General features: G+C 31.8%; 1 protein-coding gene across 1 annotated transcript; it reads right to left on the bottom strand.

Annotated features, from left to right (window-relative positions):
- Positions 1-623: 623 nt before the first annotated feature.
- Positions 624-7,961, bottom strand: LOC125853626 (squamosa promoter-binding-like protein 1). Its single transcript, XM_049533351.1, has 10 exons — positions 6,822-7,961; positions 6,256-6,437; positions 5,558-6,111; positions 4,799-4,873; positions 4,548-4,655; positions 4,336-4,456; positions 4,047-4,188; positions 3,759-3,909; positions 1,192-1,821; positions 624-1,086 (listed from the first exon to the last, which is right to left on the bottom strand). The coding sequence occupies exons 1-10, from the start codon at positions 7,394-7,396 to the stop codon at positions 640-642; spliced, it is 2,985 nt and encodes a 994-aa protein (XP_049389308.1). The 5' UTR covers positions 7,397-7,961; the 3' UTR covers positions 624-639.
- Positions 7,962-16,748: the final 8,787 nt, after the last annotated feature.

The raw sequence follows: 16,748 nt of genomic DNA, 5'->3' as shown, positions 1-16,748 counted from the left end.
AAATATCACATAAGCTTATACAACACTCAAAGGTTTTCAAAATATTAGTTTTAAACAGGTTTAAGAGTATAAATAAAACTTCGAGTATAGTAATCGAAATGTCAAATCAAGACAAGTAGGAGAGTTTCTCAGGCCATTCTACCCAAAAAAAAAATTAATAAGGGAAGAGAAAGCTATCTCGGCGAATACCATGATCATCCACTCAGTGTTAGCTTTTGCATGTTCCCTTGATACCGTCATTGCTTCTTCTGAGGAAAAGAGTTCACGACCGGCAGGCAAGGATTCTCTTATTGTTATGTTAAAAAAAAAAAAAAAAACTTACTTTGATGGAGGAAAAAGTTCTCTTATTGTAGTTTTACAAATAAAACAAACTTATTTACAGAATTCAATATCACCAAAATGCAAATAAAGATTAAATAAAAGAGGGAAAGTTAGACCTAGTTACTAGGTCCAAATGAAAGGATACACTTTTATCAAACAAAATAAATATGTTAAAAAGTTGGTATGACAACTTAACTGTCTGAAGGGCTATTCCTACAGCATATCTCAGGCCCTATAGTCTTCTTTTATATAAGACGAAAATACTGGTACAAGTAAACTAATATACTTTTTTATCACATTTATTGTGGACTGGTGAAATTAGCTTGTTCCAAAGTCCACCATTTCCCACCTAAATGGACGGAAAATGTACAGAACTTCCGGTGAGCCCCTGAAGAGGAGAGCAACACAAACACATACAGCAGCCATAGCCACCATTGAGAACATCGCAGGCCTGTACAGTAGAGATCGACTCCGACTTCCATAAGCCAGCCTCCTATCACACAGTCCGCATGGCCGAGGAAAGGCTTTTCTCTGAGTCATTGATATCTCTAAGCTGGTGGTTGCACACACTTCATCTTTCTGGTTACTGTTCTCAACAACAGATGGAACACGAGGAATATCAACCACTATATGTCCGCTGTTTGCTTTCTTGCTAATTTTCCTCTGTACCAGGTGAATGTAAGAATAATGGCCTCGCAAGCGGGCATAATCTTCTGGTGTGAAACCTGTGCTATCACGAGTGTTCTTCCACGCTTCAATTGCCACCTGCATGGGAAAATTTTAGCATGTTTAGAGAATACCGATAGCTAAACAGATCATAGCCTCATAAAAAAAAAGTAATAAATGCATCCAACAGAAGGAATTAAATACCTTTCCAGGATCATCTGTCAATGCATCTAGCACATCTTCATATCCATCTATGCCAGCTGCAACATGAAGAGGTGTCAAACCCCCAGGCCCTACACAGTCGGGTCTAAACAAGAATTCCCCACCGACCCCAACCAGAGATTGGTATTCAGAACATAGTTCATCTGCTACATTTGTGGGGGTATATGTTAAAAGCAATTCTACCAAAGGCCTAGAATTCCTACGCACAGCTTTATGCAGAAGACCCATCTCAGTGAGAGCATATTTCAAGGAAGGATCGTCTCCACCCACAGTTCCATCAAGGAGAATGTTCAATAGTTTCTTAACTACTGCACACCACTCATGGTCTACGGAGAACTCCACAAGCCACTTGAACCGCTTCAAAGGATGGAGAATGGCATTAGGACCAAAATGCTCTAATCTAGCCCTCAAATTATTTCTATGAAGCAGCCAACCAAGTTCATGAATAAAATCCATGGCCTGATTTCTTGCTTCAATATTATTTGTATGCCCCTTGACATAATCTGATGAAGTCAACTCCAGATCACTCTCAAGCATACGGATTTCAGAGCAAACATCCTCCTCTGCAATTATAAATGGGAAGAAGCTATTGCTGACTCCATGATCTTCAACCTAGATAAACAAAAGAATCTCAGCATCACTTAGAGTGTACGCCACTTGTTTGGGAGATTTTGCGAAAAATGCATTCCCTCCTAACACTTTTGACTGTAACATACTACATCATATAATATAGGTACCAGATATCTTTTTGGAAATTGAACATAGGCACCAGATATCTTTTATAACATAACAGAACAGTAATGTAGAACAAAAGGCAATCCATTAGCTCTAGAGCTACTTAAATATATATTGTTGAAAAAGGGAACACTTTAACAGGTAAAAACTAATGCACCAGGCACCAAAAGTTGGACCTAGGTCTACTTCATAAACTCAGTACATTATGAGACTTGAATAACATAATTGGCATGAGAAAATAAATTTGAGTGTTTCCAAAATTGAGGAAGCTACAATACTGCAAGCAACCTATGCATAATCGTGATGAAGTGAATGTCTTATGGAAGTAGCTACGAGTACTTATGTGGAGACATATATGAATGAGCCTTCATAATTTAGAGTTTGATAACATAGAGAGAAGTCTCCATGTTAACCCACAGCTTATTTCTGAGTAAGTACAAAGCAACATTTGGAGAAGCGCAAACATAATGTAATAACCCAGCCATATGGTAAAGTAAAAGAGATTTCTCCGAGAAGGAACGAGTGAAGCAAATTGGGCAGCCTTGGAGAAGAAGATTAGAATTTCAGTATCGCTTTATGGTTGACAGCAGTTGAAAACTTGTCAGGACCCTTGGGGTAAATTCCCAACCTGCTACCTTCCATGCCACATCCATAATTGTCGAAAGAACCTAGCCCTAGAAACTGGATATTCATCCTAGTCATCCGCTCTAAAGTATGAAAAAGAATATATATTTCCCTCACAAACAATAAATTCATTTCTCAAGGTAGATATATGTTCCATTAATGATGAATGTTTACGAGTAAATTAGATGCACATATATCATTATATGTACATATCGTGTGTACCCAACTTGGGAAATAGTAGCTTGTCTGAGCCTATAGGTAGGTGTCTTATGCACTTAAAGAAGAATCACCAGATGAAGGAAATAACTTGCAGGAAGAACAGATTTGCACATTCTAAAAGAGCTTGATCAAGTAATTAATGCGCCTAGGTGACGATTCTGGATAACACAACTTGAAAACCTTACTATTCAGATGTGCACAAATCAATGAACTAATGCTATTCAGAGGCAAATTGTTGAAAGTATCATAAGAACGAGATTGTCGATAACGGAAAAGGGCAATGAAGTAGTGAAAAACTATTAAGTATTATGCACTACGAATGGCGAAATAGTTATATCTATTTCGGAGGCATATTAAATGTGAATCAGAGTGAAACATCATAATACACACCAACACATTAATGCGCTTTCCAGTCCATTTTACTTGCTATGTTCCCCTTTTGCACAGCCCTTAAGAAAACATCAACTAAAAGGATGGCTTGACTAGAGAAACCTTAATTATTCTTTGATTCAATTTCATACTCCTCTTCCTTTCACCATTTTAATCTCTCTACTTCAATTGAGCAGTGATAGAAGTAGAAAAAAATTACTTCTTACTAGATTTTCTAATACAAGTAGCTTAAAACCAATTTACTCCCTCCGTCCTATTTCATATGGCACCATTTGACTTGGCACGGTGTTTAAGAAAATAAGAAAGACTTAAGAAACTTATGGCATAAAACAATCTTAAGATATTTGTGTGGTTGTAAATCATTTCATTGAAAATCAATTGAGGATTTTTAAGTTAAATTGTTTCTAATTATAGTAAGGTGACATTCTTTTTGGGACGGACTAAAAAGGAAAGGGTGCCACATAAAATGACATTCTTGTAGCATGTTTAAGTCATTAGAAAGACAAATGTTCTACCTTTTCTTATCAGATTTAACAAATTAAGCTGAAACAGGAAAACGACAAGCCGAGGAAAAGGTTCACCTCAATAAATCCTCTTCCACCGACTGCTGGAATAGAACATGTGAAATTAAGGGATTGGAGCTTATCATCCTTGTCACCACCATCAACATGTTCTTCTACCTCATTATCTGCTTCTGGATCCAGGTAGTTACCTTCTAAAGCACAAAGTAATCTGGAAACAAAAATTAAAGAAAACAAACATAGACTTCACTAACAGAGTTTGCAAGGAAATGTGCCACCAAAATCCTCTAAAGGGAGAAGAAAAGAAGTTTGCCATTGTAATATCACACACGTAATAATGATGCATACCTTGTGGATGGCTTAGTTAAATTATAGCCTTTGACTAAAAATTGAACTCTGTCAGATACCGGCACGGCTATGGGTCTGACACTTAATAGTGTACTGTCGTCATTACTAACACAAGGCAATGACATATCCAACAGAACCTGCCCTGCAGCACATAAACAAAAGAGAGTAAGATCTCAATGGAGGACAGTTGCCAATGTAAAATTCGCCAGAAAAGATATATTCTAGCTGACTTTATATATTGGGTTTGGAAAGGAATTTAAAATGGTAGAAGATATAAATTTGAACAGACCATCACACACAAATGCAATTTGGTTCTGCACCCTAATGTAAATCCATCCCTTTGTCCAGAAGCTATCACCACCAGGGACATCCAAAAGCCTACTCAAACTGGAGCTCAGATCATAAGAAAGCTGTACAAAACAAATAATTTTACATGTCAAACAGGTTTCCATAGACATCCCAACTACGTCACATTACCGGCTTTCAATTAATATACAGTACCTCCTCCCATGCAGACTCAGGAAGCCGCAGATATATTGTCAACACAACGCAACCAGGCCTAATGTAGCTCTCAATCTCCGTTGGACTGTGAGATAACCAGTCAAGAATCTGCAATTTCGAAACAATTCAAAGAAAATTTTGAAAAAGAATTAAGTAACACGGAGTTTAAGCTATCCAGAAACATACAACAAAATAAAAACCATGTGCCATACGACAAAATTAAAACCATGTGCCATAAGCCAATTAAGTACCTGAGCTCGTACGACAAATGGAAAATCACTAGGACCTTTTCCAAATAGTTTAAAAACAATCCGATCTGTGCGGTTCTGCATCAAATGAAAAAAAGATTCAGACAAAATTTTGGGAAATAAATAAATATCAAGTTACGAGACTGGGTTGTTGTCGACTTCTGTCTATCTTTCATTTTGTAAGATACTCTGTCTTGTACACAATGGAAGCATAAACTTCAGCAGTGAACATAATCAAATATAAGCTTGGTGGATTCGATGTTTTTAAAAGTGAAAAGCACAAAAAACAATGAGGTCCTTGGGCTAAGATGCAAACAGCGAGAAGTCAAACAACTCCAATAATGCTGATCCAACTCCTCAAAGTTGAGATCTAAAGAACCAGTCCACACTTCTTGTTTGGATCACTTTGAACATCACTGTTTCAAGTGTACATCTCCCTAAAGCTCTTAGCTTTCGCTATGATGTGTTAAACCAAAGGTTGGTAAGCCTCATCGCTTTAAGCAACAAAGTGATAATTTTTAATAACATTCAGGCTTTATCTAAACATAATAATGCAATCATCAAACAAGACCATTGTGCAACACTCAGAAATTGGCATGTTCTTAAGGATCAGAGAGAGCAGAAACTGACTGAAAAAGGTTCTTTAATTCCATCTTGACGAGAGTGTAAAGATGGGATTAAAGAACAAAAGAGGAAACCAAAACAATGAAATTTGCAGCACAAGTACAACATACAAATCTGAGTAGGTGCTTTTAGGAGTACCTGATTGTCACCACTGGAACTGGAAGGTGACTGGGCAGAGGCGGAATCTGAATTTCCACTTGTTTGAGGTGGACTTGACTGGTGAGAGTCCTGTTGTAACCAAGATGGGCACTCAGGCACAGGGGATCTATCTATATCGTCTCCACAATCATCTGAATCAACATATGCATCATTCAAATCGAAGTCAATTAACTTGCTCCTGCCAGTGGTACTTTCCCTGCCTGGTGTGTAAGCTTGAGAATTGCTTTGAATGGGAAACAAAATGCCTGGACTTTGAGAAGAAGCAGTCCGCGCATCTTCTAGCCTTTTCTGGGGCATCTCAGCTGCCGAATTAGTGAACTGACGCTCTTTGGGTCTAGGAGGTGCCTGTGAACCATTTGAGATCAAGGAAGCTATTTCTGGATTTCGAAGAATTGACCTATTGTTCAGCAAGTTTGAAGATTCTTGTAGAAGTCCAGATAAGCTTTTATCCCCATTTGTGGGACCCTGGCTGGCAAGGCTTCTTAGTAGATGAGATAAAAGGTCCTGATCTTCAGTGTGGTTTGCTCCGTTTGCTGCAATTGATGAAATCATAACCTTGCAGTGAATTATATAGCTCAAGCAGCAAAACAATTCAGAACCAAAAAGAATAATTGAGGAACATGTCAAATAATTTGCGAAGTCAAAACATATCAGAAGGAAATCTAGGAATTACTCACAGTGCATGTTGGAGAGTATCTTTAGCAGGCTCATCAAGGAATAACCACTAGCCTGGCCATCGCTCAATGAATTATTGTTAGCTACAGTTTCTGATTGTGTCTTTCTCCTCCTTTTATTATGTCCTGCTAGGCGTCTACGACAACTTCGTTTTCCTTCATCAAACTCTTGAAGAGCATGAAACCTGAGTATAAAAGCAGAACTTTATGGAATATAACCACATAATAATTTATACAACCCAAGCAAAAGCAATCAAACACAAAAAAGATATGATTTTTTCGGTAGGATTCACAAGAATTACCATCACTCAATTAATCAATCAACTGAACCTCAACCCCAAATTATTCTAAGTCAGTTATATTAATCATTTATAGTCTGTCCGCTCTTTTTGTACAATTTCCTTCCCAAGACCTGCCTCCCCCACACCCAAACCCCAAAAGGAAAAAGAAACAGAACTTTTGATAGACTATCTTACAGCAGAGAAGCGTGCTAAAACATAAATAAAGCTGCAGAAAGTCATCGCGAAGAAGCCGATAGGGCAATAAGTAAGAAGAAATAGGGAACAAACCTGCTGCACTGCTGGCAGAAACGCTGCATAACATTCCCAACGAGTGCTCTACTAGCCTTGGAGTGCATCTCACAAACCTTATGCCGCCTATGGTAGTCTTTCGCCTTACTGAGATCCGTTCCACAATCATCAACCTGGCATACAGCTCTGGTAGCAGCAGGTGCAGCTAATTTAGTCCTTTTTCCGGCGGCTCCATCCCAGTTCCCCAGTTCCCTGCCGGCGTCGGCAGCTGGCTCACCTTGGCCACCAAGCTTCAACGAAAGAGGCCCAGAATCATCTTCATCAACCACAATAACCCTCCTCCTTTTCTCCAATTCCCTCCTCTGTTGCTCCATCCCATGATTTACTTCATCTGAACAAGAAGATGAACTGTTGGATGAAGCCAGATTTCCTGTTTCAACGGGGAAAAACTGTCTACTCTGGTAATTAGATGGGTTTTGCTGAAGAGGGGTCGCAATAAAAAGATCTCCATCCCATTTCCAATCCGTCAGATCCCACTCCAAGCTCCTCTTCCCTAATCCCCGCAGATCCGTTCCTCCCATATGATAAAAACGCTCTCCCACACTCGCTTCCATCTAAGTACTTTGTGTGTATGCGTATTAAGATCCAAATCCAGAGACGTCTCTCAGCAAGAAGAAGAAAGAAAAAAAGATTCCGATCGGACAAGTGTTAGCTACAGATCAGAAGTCAATAATTGAGAATACCGATGTGAAAAGAGAAAAAGAAGAAAGATGAGCACTAATCAGCTTCTGTACGACCCCAAAAGTCGAGAAAGAGTACAAAGAGACAACCATGATACCAATTAACAGGAAGCCACATACCCACCTCCTAAATCTCAGCGTTGACTCATGAATTACTGGGAAAATGAAGAAACAAGAAGCATCTAGATTCTAGACCGAGAATTCAGCTCAACAAGAAGAAACACTAGCCAAAAGGGTATACAACAACTAACAGATGAAGATAAGAAATAACTTTCCGGTATTCAAGAAACAGCAGCAACGCCGCCGATTCACCGACGGTGAAGAAGAAGGAAGAAAAGAGAAAGGTGGGTGGTTAGGGTAGTGGGGGTGGGGGGTAAGAAGAAGGTAGCGAAAGGTTGGGATGAATGATAAGATTAGAGAGGAATGTGAATGTGAATGGAAATTGAAAATGGAAGCGTGTTGTATTATGAGTGTGTGTGTGTGTTTGCTCAGCTGTACTGATGCGGTGGTTTTTTCTTCTTTTTTTCCCTCTAAACAGTATATATATGTACTATTTACCTTCCTATATTTCAATCTTCCTCTTTTCTTGGATCATATATTGTTTTATAATGTATCGTATTATATTTCAGTTTAACATGATGCTATAGTTAACCCTTTTTATGTTTATTCAAAGATTTCAAATTTAAGTTTTGAAAAAAAAAAAAATTGGAATCTTCACTCTTAAATAGGTCATAAAATAGGCAAATTTAGTCGAGATCCATGTAGACTTTGGATCCGAACACCGAATATAAGAAGAAAAAAAAATTAATGGTGAAATTAAGAATTTGATAAATAGTGTAATAAAAATAAATTCAATTATGTTAAAAATGTGCAAAATTAAATATACACTCATAATTGCTAATAATTTACATATGTTCATCACATGATTTTCCGACAAAAAATGTATATTGAATCACTCTTCACCTTAGGTGATTCCATCTATGAATTATATCATTTTTCTTCAGAATATCATCAATAATTTAATAAATAAATTTGGCAAAAAAAGCAAATTACGAAGAAAAACTATAGTAAAAAGATAAGATAAAAATAAAATAATGATACAATTACATTAAATTGTTGGTTACACAAAATGGAACATAAGATATTATAAATCTGGAATAATAATTAAAATAACATGATAACATTACAGGTAGCTAACAAGCATCCAAACAAGTTAATAGTGTATGTACTATCTTTACTTTTCTTTGTTTCCTTTTCTTTCCTCACCTCTCACATCACATAATTTACACTTAATACTAACAAACTACTACCACCAAAGAATATGGTGCACCAAATAGTGTTGTTTTTTCTTTAATTAAAGGTCTCAAATTTAAATTTTGAATAAGAGTTTTTTTTTTAATAGAGAGTGTTTCCCTTGAATGGAGCCCTATGCAACACGAATCCGGAATAATAGGGCTCCAATCTGGACAATAAACAAAAAAAATACTACTCAAATAATGCTCAATTATTATTTTTACATTATGTTCGTTCGGCAATCTAGGATTCTACACCATTAAGCATAAAGAATGACAGTTACAACCAAAAATAAACAAAAAAACATGGAGTATATACGAATATAGAAGTATAGTATACTTTCTCCGTCTCAATTCACAGTTTGTTTGGTATAAAAAATTATGATCTAATTATTTGTTAGATATTTATATGGTTATAAATCATTTCATTAAAGATAAAAAAAAAATTAATTATAAAAAATAATATTCTCTTTAGAACGAACTCAAAAAAAAAGTTTGTCGCATAAATTTAAACAAGAGAATAATAATTATGTCACAAATCTTAGTAAATTGGAATGTATTATAAATCTGTCTGTATTACTCCATGTAAGCTCATCTTAATCTAACTTTATTAAGATAGAGTAAAAATAGTAATAATTTTATTCTCGAGCATTAAATATTTATTTGTATTTTGTATCGACATGTGAATTTCAGACAAGATTTAAAAGACTTGATCAAATATAATTAAATACCTTTTAATATAGATCTCTTTATTTTATATGGCTCTTTTTGTTGTGTTTGTTAGGTTTGGCATAATGTAGTTTTTTAAAACAACTCTTTTAATGTAATTTTAGGTACATCCCCCCTTTCAACATTTTGGTGATTATACTTTTCAATACGCTATGTTTGAAGGTCTACATAAAATATAAATAAACCATCTCAAATAATTTCTCTTGTTTTATTATTTGTGTATTATTCACACCTTTCTGTAAGTATATTTTTTTTTAAAAAAAATTGTATAATGTTTAATATGTGTATACTCATTTGTATTTTTATGTGACCCTTATTTTGTTGCTATATTGGAGTTTTATGATTTATCGTTCAATTGCATAATTTTATTGGTATTGTAACCATTTTATAAACTTATTTTTTCATTTTCTGTTATATAAATAATATTTCAGTAGGGGATTATAAAATGCAAGAACACCACAAATTTGAATCATTTTGCATGCCACTAGAAGTATCTCTTATTACGTGGATATGACAAATTATATGTGATTTTTTTTTTACCTTGTTAATAATGTAATATATGATTTTAAGATAAAAAGAATATAACTAAACTTCCTTTTACTAAAGGTAGCTCTGCCTCTACCCTGCTAGTGGCAATTCTTTATTTTATTTTCTTTTATTTGAGGTTTGGTACTTATATTAGAGCTCAACTATTTTAAATTCGCATTATATAGGATCATATTCGGAGGAAGGAAGGTAGGGAAGCGTTTTAGCAAAGATTTTTTTTCATATTCAAGGCTCTAACTCAAAACTTCTAATTAAAAAATAAGCAGTATTATCTACGGCACCATATCCGCACCACATCTGTGATAGTGGTAATTTTTTATTTCAACTAGGTATTTATTATCTAGACGGAATGATTTAGAAAATTCCTATACATTTAAATCAATGAAACGCACTATTTTAAACCCTTGTTTTTTGTTTGCGAAAAATCACATGTCCCAAAAAGTGTAAAATTTATGACTCAATAATGATTCAAAATTTAAATTGAAATAATTTAATTGGACCATTTTATTAAGAATTAAGGTGTTCAACAGAAGGAAAAAAAACTTTGTTAACGTCTCTAAATAAATTATCTTGACAAATTTAGGAGATTAACTATGTATTAAGCCAAATTATAAAGTTATATTATGTGATTATTATGAACAGACTTATTGAGGTGATACTAATAATACACTATGTAGAACAATATTTGAGGGAAATGGGATCTTATTGTCCAAAAATTTAGTATATATATATATATATAATATATATATATTTCTCTTATAAAAGACATAAAATTTTAAAATGTAGAAACTTATAAGGCTAGACAATCATTTCTCTTCGACAGTTATACTTTGTACAAACTAATCAAAGTATTTTAAGCATATTGGCCCCATTAGAAACGTACTCCTACTTGTACAGTTCATAATCATATTCAAATTTGAATAATAAATCTAGGGTCGTTTGATCATGTGAGATAAAATCATAATTTGAAATTATCATATGAAATTATATGAGATGAAGTTAAAGTTTTGTTTGAACATGCAATTTAAATTTTTAAGCAGTATATGTTGTTCATAAACAGAAAAAAAAATCATAAATTGTGAAAATTAACAAAATTGCCCAAATTCTTTACACAACCTAAATACATGTATTGATTGAACTTTAGTTTAAAAAAGAAGTAAAATTGCATATGAGTTGCAGTGTACTATTTTGTAATATAACACTCCCATATAATACACACAATTTCTTCATGTTGAATATGCATTTCTCGATATAAATGGTTTAAAGGTTGGTAAGAGTAATAATATCAACTGTAAATTTGGTTGGTGAAAGTAATAGTTATATTCGATATAAATGATTTAAAGGTTGATAATAGTAACAATATTAACTATAATTTTTGCTTACATGTGAAATAAATTATTAATAAATGCAAAAAAAAAAAAACTAGGTCAATTTTTGTACATGAAAAATGAAAAACAATGATATAATTTTTCAAATCAATTTTTTGTGAAGAATTCAAAATTCTATGAAATTGTACGTTAAAACGCCCTACTTACTTAAATGTTTGAAAATTTATATCAAAATTCACACTAGAGTTGTTGAAATATATCTCACCTACTAAATCAACTTCTAAAAAAATATTAATTATTCTAAGATTATAATGAATGAAATTACAATACAAGAATTAAATAAATAAAAACATTATTTATATGAATATACTTTTATTAACAAATATTTGGTTCATTCGGATTAAAATAGGATATACAAAGCATACAATAAAATATCTATTCAACATAAAATAAATTAGATAAATCATAATAAACTTTATTGCTAATTTAACCTTATCCTTTTAAAAAATTCGATATATATTTTGCAAGTCACATTAGAAAGGTAAAATCGTACTAAACAAAGTTTGTACAACGAGCTCAATCAGGAAAAATTGAATCTGAAAATTCATTCGAGATATTATCTGCTCAATCAACTCGACCATTCCTGCGAGTAACAAATATTGTGATGTGAAATTTAGAGCATGGGAAGAAACCCGGAAGTAACACATTGGGCAGATAGGGTCCAATTACCACAAAACCCCAAAACCCGTACTAAGCACCCATATTGGGTGGGCCCAATCCAGCACAAACAAAAGATGGGTCACTTTCTAATGTACGGATTTTTAAAAAAAATTACAAACAATTCATTTTCAATTTTTCCAAAATAATTTATTTTAGGGACTTAAATATTTACATACTCTAATTTGTTTTTGCGGTTAGTTAAAATTATGTAGTTTAAATGGTTTATATATATTAACTAAATAAAATATATTTTGAATTTAATTTAATCATAATTTATTAATTGAAGATATTTTCATGTTATAAGTTCAAAAACAAATAAGACTGCACATGTAATGTCGTAAAAGTACCCTTCATCTTTAATATATTAAGATTATAAATTTAATTAAATATTGTGTTGAAACATGCAATTGCATTATTTAGTTCAATTTGTTGCGACATTCAAGTTCAACTAAATCTTCCTAGATTTATAACCAAATAACTAAAAAATTGTTTAAAATTAATAATAATTATTATTGTTATTATTATTATTATTGTCAATAAGGTTTATGACTTTATTCTAGTTTTCAATTATCAAGCACCTTATTAAAGAATAATTTCAAAGTTCATTATTTCATTTACAAAAGCTAAACTGATCATTAGGAGCTTGTGCCATGTGCATGTTTTTTTTCTAAAAGAAGTTTAATCACCGAATTAAATTTCGCACAATTATAATATTGTTTAGTTATTTCTTTAGTTTTTCGCATAAAATAATATCTCCATAAAATATGCTTGTGTTTATATATTATTTGATGCGGGGTAGATTGTGAAATAAAAACGGGTTTGAGCTCCGTCAGTCCCGACGGATCCAATAAATATATTCATCTTTCATTTTCTGTGAAAGGGGGGCAGGGAGCATAATTCATTCCCAACGGGGGATCTTTTATTTTTCGTTTGGCCTCAAATTTTTAAATATTCTTGACAAATTATTTTTGGGTGAGTTTCACCATGCGTTGGACCATAAATTTTTGAAAGAAACATTTGACTATTTCAAAAAATATAATTTATACCCATAAGTTCTAAAAATTATTTAAAATATCTTTAAATTTGTATTGTCATTTTATAATGGCAAGGTCTGTTAAAAACCTCATAACATAATTGATAACAATAAATAACAATATGGGTAACAACAATACATTAATCTCATACCCAAATCTATCACTGATTCAAGATGAATTATAACCTATTAAAAATAAATTGTTCTTTATTGCCACGTTCTGTATAGATAACAGAGAGGAATAGTTATTAGTTATTAATGGAGTAATCTGGTAGGTAAATATTAGTTGGATTTAATAAATGATGAGTGTTTTAAAATAAGATATAAAAATTTGGGGTAATTTTTAAATTTTTAAAAATTCTCAAATATTAGAACTTGACCCAAATGCTAGCTTTTTTTTATAGTACTTGGGAACTTGATATATTTGACAAATATATTTGCCATGTAATGACAAGTTATATGGCCAAACATCATTTCCCAATTTTCTCCAAGTATTAAACTAAAATTAACAAAAATGCCCTCACACTCCTTGGACTTATTTCTTCTTCAAGATATTCGATAAGAAAAATAATAAAAACTTCAAAAAGAGAAATAATATTTTATCTATATGTGCTATAATTTATATTTTTTATTTCCTATGTCATATTATCTCTATTATTATTATTATTATTATTATTTTACATACTTGTCTTGGATCCAACACAATCCCATATATATATATATATATATATTATTTGTAATTTACAGTTACTAGTCGTAAACGTGTTTATGCAAAGAGAAGTTATAACTCGTTATCTTCTTAAAATAATTTCAGTAGACTTTAAAAAGTCGTTAATACAAATCTACTTTTTTAGTGGGAACAGACTAATAACTTTTTAATAACTTTAATCTCGTTCCTAGTAAGTCTGCCAAATACCCTCACCCCTCCCCTCCCCAAGGTGTTATTCACATTGATTTGTATTTCTTTATCAACATGTGATTTAGACTTGCAACTATAACCACAAGAGTTAAGATATAGACACTCCATTTTAAAAAAAATTACATGACATAAAAGTTTGAATCTAAATGTGCATCTGAATGATTAAAATATGTTTTTTAGATTGAAACACTAAATGACTAAGATTACTTATCTTCAACATCTAAATATCGCTAGTGATGAGGGAGATGGTTGATGTTAGTGACTAGTTATGGTGATGGTGATAGTTATGATGATAGAGGTGGTTAGTGTTGTAGTGACCGTTATGATGATGACAATTGATAGTAATGATAGTGGTTCTGATGATAAAATTGATTGATATTTATAATTGACGGTATTATTAATAATAGCTAAAAAAATATATATGATAATTATATATAGTTGATGATGATTCTAATTATGATTGTAGAGGTGGGTTGATAGTACAAATTTACCACTTCATCATCCACATCGTGACATTACTACAAGTTGTTAGACAATATAACAATTAGTAGCATTTAATTTTTATAGTTAATGTAAATTATGTTCCACTAACGAGGAGTAATTCTTTATTCTTCAGTACAAATTGGAAATGTTTAATATAGAGTTAGCATTTAATGCCTCTTTGTATGGCCTATTTTAAATGTTTTAAAATTAAAATTGCTTTCAAGGATTTTTATAGTGATTAAAATAAAAAATATAGTTTTAAGCATTTATTTTTAAATTAAATAAATTAGAGAGCTTGCTAAACGGCCACAAGTAAACCAAATGTATGAATTAAGATGAGTATTTAATACTAATAATCATTTCCACCTTGGAATTGACTAACATTACAATAAATTGGTCAATTAAATTATTTTCATTCGATTGTCAATAGTAGGTTGCAGTCCTCCATCTCATATTATTAAAAATAGTTGTTTCATATTAGTTGTCGATCTCACTAAATCAATAAAGCATTAATTAAAATTTTCTTATACAACCCTTGCAATTAATTCTTTTTTAGAGTGTTCACATTTGTTTATAAAATTTCCAAAATATTTTTTTAAGGAATGAATCAGTAAAATTATCTTCTTATTTATAATTTCTTAATATGCTGTTAAAAGAAAAAATGATCAACTAATATGAGACAGAGAGTAATTTTTTTTTCTACTCGTCGTAGGTGCATTAAATAAAGTATGGCTGGGAGTAGGGGTGTACATGGCCGGGTTGGTTCGGGTTTTTCAAATATCAAACCAAACCATTTGTGTCGGATTTTTAAATTTATGAACCAAACCAAACCAATAAAACTCGGGTTTTTCAACCTCGGATTTTTTCGGGTTTTTCGATTTTTCGGGTTGTTTCGGGTTTTTCCGTAAAGTATTCATACACAACATATAATTTACTTGTACTTCAAATATTTCTTTAGTCCTACCAAAATACAACTATCTAAGATGTTTCTTAAAAATATAACACAATATGATATGATTAACGACACTAAAATATCCAACAAAAATAATAATAATGAAATCGCGTAAAACAAATATTGCAAATTAACAAGTCAGAATGAAAATGATCATAATTTANGCTGGGAGATGGTAAAAATTTGTTATTTGGTGCAGTTTTACTATTTAACAAAGTTAAGTTGGATCATATCTAAGTTTTCCGATATCTTAAAAATATATTTTAGTTTAAATTGATGAGAATCATAAACTTATAAACTTCAAATCTTAGATTCATCTCTCCATGTAAAATAAGTAAATAACATGTTAGTAACAAAAACAATTAATTTGCGGTAGATAAGGGAACACATTAATTTAAAGATCTTTCCAATACTAAGCATTATACAACGTAACTTTCCTTAATTTAAATGACATTCCAATATTTATTTCATTCATTAACAAATAATTTTTTTTGTGTTATTATTAATTAGACTATGTCTTATTCACGCACACAAAGGTTTTATTCCAATTAAATGGTTAACGTATTCATTTATATTACAAGTTCGCTTATATTTCTCATTGTTGTCATAGTCAGTCTACTTAATAAGTTTAATTACATTTAAACATTAATTACTTTTGGACCAACTTATATACATCATAGAAACTCATATTTTATTTGTTAATCATCAAAACAGTTATAGAATCAACAAAAAAAGATTTATTAGAATTTAAATGCTAGCCAACCAAAATTAAGCTGATGGAATTACCCTCTCAAGAAAACTAAAAGATCAGTTCAAATTGTCATATAGTCGTCAACAGGTTCATTAAGAAATTATAAATAAAAAATATACTTTTACTAATTTATTCTTAATTTTTTTCAATAGTCAATATTATTTACTTTAAAAGGTTACTATTAACATTAAAAATAAAAAAATATATTTAATTTTATCTTGATTTGAGACGGATAATTTTAGTAATATTAATAACTAATATAAGAAGCAGGAAATAGTATTATTCAATTCTACAACCAATTGTTAAAAGGTAACTTTTGTCTCATCAAAGATTCTCTATTTCTCTGTGTATACAGTTTATAGACGCTATGTGATTATTAAATTAATAAAATAGAATAATGTGAGGATTTGAAACTAAAAAAATAAAATAAAACCTTATCTTCAACCTTATGCTGTCGTTTCAATTTAGAAATA

This window comes from Solanum stenotomum, chromosome 1 (genome assembly GCF_019186545.1).
Source record: "Solanum stenotomum isolate F172 chromosome 1, ASM1918654v1, whole genome shotgun sequence".
Lineage (NCBI taxonomy): Eukaryota > Viridiplantae > Streptophyta > Magnoliopsida > Solanales > Solanaceae > Solanum > Solanum stenotomum.
Note: the sequence above shows the minus strand (reverse complement) of the source record. Positions and strands in the feature narration are given on the sequence as shown.